Genomic DNA, 7,970 nt, shown 5'->3' with positions numbered 1-7,970 from the left:
AATTAACGAGTGTTGTGGCAAATTTTTGGTGGAGTTCAAATGGTCAGGCTGGAGGTATGCATTGGATAGCTTGGAAAAAGCTTTGCTGTAGCAAGCAGTCGGGGGATTGGGCTTTAGGAGTGTTGATGATTTTAATACAGCGTTCCTGGCTAATCAGTTATGGCGGTTAATAGAATTTCCAGACTCATTGTTTGCTAGGGTTTTTAAGAGTATGTATTATAGGAATTCAAATCCTTTGGAACCAATACGGTCATACTCTCCTTCTTATGGATGGAGAAGCATTGTTTCTGCTCGCTCTCTGGTAAATAAAGGGCTTATTAAAAGGGTTGGCTCTGGGGACTCCATTTCTATATGGCATGATCCCTGGATTCCAGCTCAATTCCCGAGACCAGCTTTAAGTAACGGTCCTTTTCAGGATCCAGATCTTTGATTGACTCATTCGATCAATCGTCACACGAATACTTAGCGTAGGGATATGCTCATTGAGCATTTTGATCCGTGGACGTCGCTTTGATAGAAGCTTTGCCTTTAAGCAATTGTTCGAAGGAAGATTACTTAGGATGGCATTTTACTAAACATGGAAAATACACGGTTAAATCAGGTTATGAGGTGGAGCGTTTAGCGGTCCCGAACACTTTTCAAGATTTTGGGGCTGGTCCAGAGATTACTTCTCTTCTTGCTAAGGTATGGAAGGTTCCATGTCCGCCAAAATTACAGCACTTTATGTGGCAAGTGGTGTTGGGTTGTATTTCGGCCTCAGCTAATTTGAGACGACTTGGAGTCGACTGTGATGTAGAATTTACATGGTGTGGGGCAGCTGTGGAGAATATAAATCATGCCATTTTATTGTGTCCACCGGCTCGCCAGGCCTGGGCTTTAGCACACGTTCCGGTGGGGCCGCATCACTTCCCTACGAAGTCTGTTTATGCAAATGTGGATCATTTTTTGGGTTCTACTAATCCGGGTTCACAGGTGGCAGCATTTCCTTGGATAATGTGGTATATCTGGAAAGCACGGAATGTTCAGGTTTTCGAGAATCAGGTAGAACGACCTGATGAGGTTGTTCGGGTGGTGGTAGGTGAAGAGCAGACTTGGCAGCAGGCACAGGTGGAGGCTGAGGCGGATGAGCTTCCCTCCTCCTCTGGCATGCGGCCTTCTCGGCCTTGGGGATGTGATGTTCCCCTTCCGTCTGTGTTTTCAAGACATCGGTGTTTTGTGGATGGCTCTTGGAAAGCCACTGATGTTTTTGCAGGTGCAGGATGGGTGTGCTTTTCTTCTCAAGGTCACCCCTGATTTCTGGCACAGCCAATTACCGGCGTAGTCTATCTTTGTTACATGCTGAAGTTGAAGCTTTCACCTGGGCGATGCGATGCATGATTGGACATGATTTCCGAGAGGTACTCTTCTTCACGGACTGCTCTGATTTGGTGAAGATGGTGTCTTCGCCTCAGAATTGGCCAGCCTTTGCAACATACCTAGACGATATCAAGATTGGCACGAAGGAGTTTTCTTCTTTTTCATTGGTTCAGGTTTCTAGAAATGCTAATGTACGAGCGGATTCTTTGGCACGCCAAGCGCGTTCAAATCCGCATCCTATTTTATTTGTAAACAACTTTCCCACAAATTGGCTCGTTTGAGCTGATTTCTTTTGTTGACAAAAAAAAAGTATAAGAATCGTTTCTTTCTACAGAAATCTGAAAAACGCTTTCTCTTCTCTCTTTATCTTTTTAATATTTTCTATTTTTTATGCATCAAAATTTTGGTAAAGCAACCACAGAACAACGACCACTAATGATGCTCTTAGAGCCCAATAACTTATAAAACGAAAAGGGTTTGTGAACCCTAGGAGAGAAGAGTTTGTGAACCCTAAGAGAGAAGTCGACCATGTAGAAACTTGAATCTCTTGTTGTTGATGCAATTCGTTCGTAAAAGAAGCAAAAGAAGTCGTGATGTTGTTGTGGTGATGGAGTCTCGTGGAGGAGAAACGTGCCGTACGGACCTGTGGTTCTCGCTGGTCACCGTTGATCACCACCATTGGTCAATCAGCCACCGTGTGTCACCGGAGATGTCTGCTATGGGTAAGAAAACCCTAGATTTGTTTTGTAACTTGGGCTGGAAATTTCTGTAGTTGTTTTAGATCTAATCATTGATATGTTGCTCTGTTTTGCCTTTGATTACCGAGCCATGAGGAAGTAACCACCATGAGCTGAACTGTCACGTTGAGCCATTGTGGAGCAGACCCGTCAAGTGTAAATGCAGATAAAAAGACCATAATTCTTGTTAAAGCAGAATTTATTGTTGCAAGTGTTAAACCGAGGATTTGATTTGTGTAGCTAAGGCGAGGATTAGTTGGTGTCTTCAACATATTCAGATGTGTTTGAATAGTTGCTTAGGCTAAAGTTAAGCTGAATATACCTACGAGTTGCATATATTATGAGAGCATTTACAGTGGTAGAGACTCAATGAGTCTCTCAAATATATTAATTTAACATCTATAATATAGTTTATTTGTCATTTAAAATTAAAATTTATAAAACAGAAAACAAAACCGACAAAATGTTAATATGTGTGATAGAGGAGTTTCTCAAGGGTTCTCATGGATTCTCAAATGAGAATCGATTCTCCTCTCTCTCACTTCTTTTAATTACTTTTTATTTTTATATTGGTGAGAGACTTGGAAAGAGACCACCACTATGGATGCTCTTAGTAACCGCATTTGTTTGTTGAATGTATTAATATTTATATGTATATATAAATATATTTTTTATAAAGTATAAGAAAGAGAATTAATATCTTAGAGTTAGATATTGAACTAAAATGGATATTTTATGTGTGTTGATTGATGATGGCGTGATTGCGTGAATGCATGTTTTGTTGTGGTAAAATAAGTGCTTGTGTGTGAGGAGATAGGTGCCAAGGGCACGTAGATGCGGTGAGCCGCAGAGAGTTATGCAAGGAGAGATCCTTGTAGTTGTGTGGTGGTCTACGGGCACGGAATGCGGGTAAATCAGGATGGGCTGACGAGCCAAGAGTTGTGAAGTGCGTGGAAGAAGTGCAAGAGGCACGAGGGATTCAGATGCACGAGTAAAATGTGCAGGAAGAAGTGTGAAAGCATGAGGAATCCGGTAATACACGGGATTGGCATGTCTTGACACGTGGTACCATGGGACGTAGTTCCATTTGTGTGTTGTGTGTGTATGTTTGTGTGTCATAAGATTTAGGACACAGTGAATGCTGCTTGTCTTAGGTTTTGACTTTGTGTTTGTCTAAGCGTATTTGAGTGTGGAGACTTTGGGAGCCCTGAGGCTTTCTCTCACTGAGTAATTATCAATTGCTCATCCCTTTCTCTTTTGCAGGTTGGTTAAGCCAAAAGTTTTTTTTGCATAGTTAGTTAATGGTTTTGCAATTAAAAAGTGTTTTGGTTCGGGCCATGAAGTCAACCCACTGACCAGTTTCAGATACCGAGTTTGGGTATTACAATTTTGGTATCAGAGCCCAAGATTATATCAAACCGGTTCTGACCCGGGAGGCAGTCCTGAGGGAGACTTCATCTCTCAGGCTTGTTTTATTAAAAGTTTGAGTGTTAGTACACTCGGATGAAATAAACTTGTTAAGCAAATGGCAAAGGGAAAAGAATACTACTAGGTCCGTAGTTTGTCTTGTAGTTGTATGTAGCAACCAGAAGTTGGTAAAGAGTTGCTAGTATGGTTAAACCAATTACTTGCCTCACATGGAAGGACATGACGTTTGAATGGACGAAGGTGTGGATACTAGCTTCTAAAAGTCAAATGGTTATTTGATGAAATATCAAAGTTAATATTTTTGAATGACATTTTTGGAGATGGTGCCACAAATGTAAAGATGAGATTTTGGATAAAGATCACCAGGCAAGGTTATTCTAGTGCTTGGAGAGCACAAAAGCGAATTGCAGCAGAGGAAGTGGAAAAGAGCAGTGTGGGAGGACACCACATAATAATTCACATTATGGATTGCTATAGAGAATGTGTATGCATGTTAAAGTTGATTAAAAAAAATTGCTTCATTTCAGAGGGCATGTTGTTTATAATTTGAAGTTGTTTCAACTTGAATGGAAAAAGTGTGGTGACGATGGAGATTGTTGGACTGCTATGAATGAATAACAGTAAGGACGCAACTTGGATAGATGAGTCAGGCTGGAAGATGTTGAGATGAAAAAGGAAAAAAAAAAGTGGATAATTTTTATATTGGGCATTTGGAGAAGGGCTTGGAAATTGAATGCTACGAAATAATGAATGGAAGAAGAGGACAATGCTAAGTTACAACATATGAAGTTTAATAGGTGGTAGGAATCGACTAAGGATAGTGAAATGGAGATCACAAAGGACTATGAGGAGGCATTATTTAGATTTGGTATTTGATTAATACATAATAGACATTATGTGGCGAAAGAGGATTACGTGGAAGGTACTACTTTGATAAATAAAAAATGCATGGAAGTGTGAAACCTAAAAGGAACGAGAACCCTAAGAGAGTGTTAGGAAAACACTATGTTAATTTTTATAATTGGGATACCTTCAAAGGGATGTCAACTTTACAGAGTGAGCGCATCGGAAGCTTGGTGGATCATGTAACTACGTGTTCAAAAACCGTAATGGTCACGGTTAATGTGTACACTTCTGAACATTGTTAGACAAGGTCGTATGTTGGTGAAATGGTTATTCTCACAAGTCAAGGTAATGAGATAATGGAAAAACCTTTTGTTGGAAATTGGAGTATTCTATTCAACTTTGAGAACTATTTGAAAGATGTGTGTTATAATGCCTAAGCGACGGAAAGTTAAAAGGAACTATGACACTTGACACCCCATGTTGTGTTGGATTAAATCATAGTAACAGAAGAGTTGGGTTTTCACCTAATCAAAAGCTGAAAATGAGGAGCATGGAAAATTCATTTTTAGTAAATGGAAACTAGAGTAGTTACAGTATTGCCTAAGAATACTGTTTGTCGCCTCAAGAAATCGATTTATGGTCTAAAGCAGGCATCTCACCAATGGTTCTTAAACTTCTCTGGTTGTCTCTTACAGCTTGGTTTCATTATTAAAGGGCATGGTGATCATACTTTGTTTGTCAAATGTGGTGAGAGTGAATTTCTGGTAGTCCTTGTCTATGTTGATGACATTGTGATTGAAAGTACAATAGAAGAAGCAGCTACACAACTGACAAATGTTCTCAAAGCCTATTTCAAACTGAGAGAACTAGGTCCTTTGAAGTATTTCTTAGGACTGGAGATTTCTCAGAATACTGAGGGGCTTTTTCTCTCTGCCAACAAAAATATGCATTGGAACTGCTCTCTTCTACTGGTATGTTGGCCTGTAAACCCGTTTCTACTCCCATGATTCCTAACTTGACTCTTTCGAAGACGACTAGAGAGTTGCTTGAAGATAGGGAGATGTACCGAAGTCTTGTTGGGCGTTTGATTTATTTGACTATAACTCGACCAGATATCACATTCGATGTGAACAAGTTGTGTCAGTTTTCATCAGCACCACGCTTTACCCATCTCATTGCGGTTTATCAGGTTCTTCAATACATCAAAGGGATTGTTGGCCAAGGTCTCTTCTACTCTGCAGATTCTTATCTCACTCTAAAGGGGGTTTGCAGATGCTTCTTATGGTTCTTGTCCAGACAGTAGGAGATCAACAACATGTTTCTCCAAGAAATAACCTACTATTTCAAGATCTTCTGCATAGACAAAATACAAAGCTTTAGCTTTGGCTTCTTGTGAAATGGCCTGGCTTTCTATTTTGCTCTCTGATTTGAAGATTAACACAGGGTCAGTTCTGATTCTTTTCTCTAATAGCATCATTGTTATTACATTGCTACGAACCCTGTTTTCATGAGAGGACAAAGCACATTGAGATTAACTGTCATACTGTATGTGAGAAACTGGATAAGGGTCTTTTGAAGATGCTTCACGTTAACACAAAGGATCAAGTGGCTGAGATTCTTACCAAACTTCTGTTTCCAAATCAGTTTTATCATTTAATGTCCAAGATGAGTATTCATAACATATAGGATGCAAATGGTTGCACGGTTGAATAGATTGAACAGGTTGAAAAAAATAATTCAACCAATTTTCACCATTTGCATTGTAAAGGTTGAAGAGGTTGGAAAAAACTATATAGCCCGTTCATCCCAAAAAGTTGAAAAAATAAACTAATCCTACAGCAAAAATCTTCAACTTGTTCAACCACTATTTTGGAGATGAATGAGTTGAACAAAATTGGGCTGAATGAGTTGAATATTATTCAGCCCAATTTTGTTCAACCAATTTTTTCAATTTTGTGCATCCATTTGCAGCCATATATTTCATCTTGAAGGTAACTCGTAACGGAGGAACTCAAACTCTCAGCTTACTAGACCATTATAAGCTGGGACTATTGGGATTGATCTTCGGTTTAAGTTAATTAGTTGGTTAGCTTAGTTGGTTAGCTTACCTAGTTAACTATGATTAGATATTTGTATATAAATCATATATGTATAACTTTCTGATTCATTGAATGAAGAGTAAAAGTTTTTGAAATTTTCTCTAGTAAACTTTTCTCATCTCTTCTTCTCTCTATGATCGTATAAAGAAGAATAATCAAAGCATAAGAAGAGAAAGAAGAAGTTGCTCACTTATGCTCTCAAATCATCTCTGGAATTGTGTATAATCGAGGGCATGAGACGAAAAAGTCGGTTGGATATAAAAAGATGGAGAAGATATCACTACTGAATATTGATAGTTACTTTTTTAAAAAAATTTGGTTAACCATTCGGTTTAGACAAACTTAACCGAGAATCTCAGTTAACCGATCTTAAATCATATTCATTCTGATCGGTTTACTCAATTAAAAGAACCCAAATCCATTTGCTCAAATTTCGGTATGGTTTGGTTCAGTTAAATCGGTTCGGTTCATTAATATGGACCGTTCTAGTAAACTAGCCCTTTTTCACACTCTCCACGGAAAGGAAAAAGGAAACTTAATTTTAATTTAATTTTTGTTTGAGCCAAAAATATTTTGTTTTATCATATTCGTCCCTCGTGATAGATTTGATTCGTTCTCTTTCTCTTCATAAAAGACCTCACGATCCCCACACCTCTACATATTGACTCACACACACTCCTCTCTCTCTCTCTCTCTCTCTCTCTCTCTCTGCAAGCCCTCTCTCACACCAGAAAACCAAAATGAGTTCTTGCCGGAAAACCACTTGTAGTTTTCATCAAACCCACTTCATGTAATAATCAGACAAAACTAGAAAGAAGCCATTTTTTTTTTCCTTAACTGTTCTTCTCCCACAAAGAAAAAAAAAATGGCATGGGTTTTGAATTCTCTTGTCTCGATTTTGCTATTGACTCATCTAGTCAACTCAGAGTCAATCTCAGAGAAACAAGCTCTCCTCACCTTCCTTAAACAAACACCTCACGAGAACCGTCTTCAATGGAACGAGTCAGACTCAGCCTGTAACTGGGTCGGAGTCGAATGCAACGCAGACCAATCCTCAATCCACTCTCTCCGGTTACCAGGAACCGGTTTAGTCGGTCAGATCCCACCAGGATCGTTAGGTCGACTCACTCAGCTCCGAGTTCTAAGTCTTCGTTCGAATCGTCTCTCCGGTCAGATCCCTTCAGATTTCTCGAATCTCACTCACCTCCGAAGCTTGTATCTTCAACACAACGAATTCTCCGGCGAGTTTCCGGCGAGTATTACTCAGTTAAACAACTTGATTCGTCTTGATATCTCATCTAACAACCTCACTGGTTCGATTCCTTTCTCAGTCAACAATCTCACTCACTTGACTGGCTTGTTTCTCGGTAACAATGGTTTCTCAGGGAACCTTCCAAGTATTAGTCTCGGTTTAGTCGATTTCAATGTCTCTAACAACAATCTAAACGGTTCGATTCCGTCTTCCCTGTCGAGGTTCTCAGCTGAATCGTTCACTGGGAATGTA

General features: G+C 39.4%; 1 protein-coding gene across 1 annotated transcript in view; it reads left to right on the top strand.

Annotated features, from left to right (window-relative positions):
* Positions 7,108–7,970, top strand: part of LOC104789313 (probable inactive receptor kinase At2g26730) — a gene marked incomplete at its 3' end in the record, with an annotated part of 4,343 nt that continues 3,480 nt past the window's right edge. The window contains exon 1 of the mRNA XM_019245302.1: positions 7,108–7,970. This exon is cut by the window's right edge and continues 343 nt beyond it. Coding sequence (XP_019100847.1) covers positions 7,332–7,970 — 639 coding nt within the window.

The sequence above is a fragment of the Camelina sativa genome, chromosome 5, assembly GCF_000633955.1.
Source record: "Camelina sativa cultivar DH55 chromosome 5, Cs, whole genome shotgun sequence".
NCBI lineage: Eukaryota > Viridiplantae > Streptophyta > Magnoliopsida > Brassicales > Brassicaceae > Camelina > Camelina sativa.
Note: the sequence above shows the minus strand (reverse complement) of the source record. Positions and strands in the feature narration are given on the sequence as shown.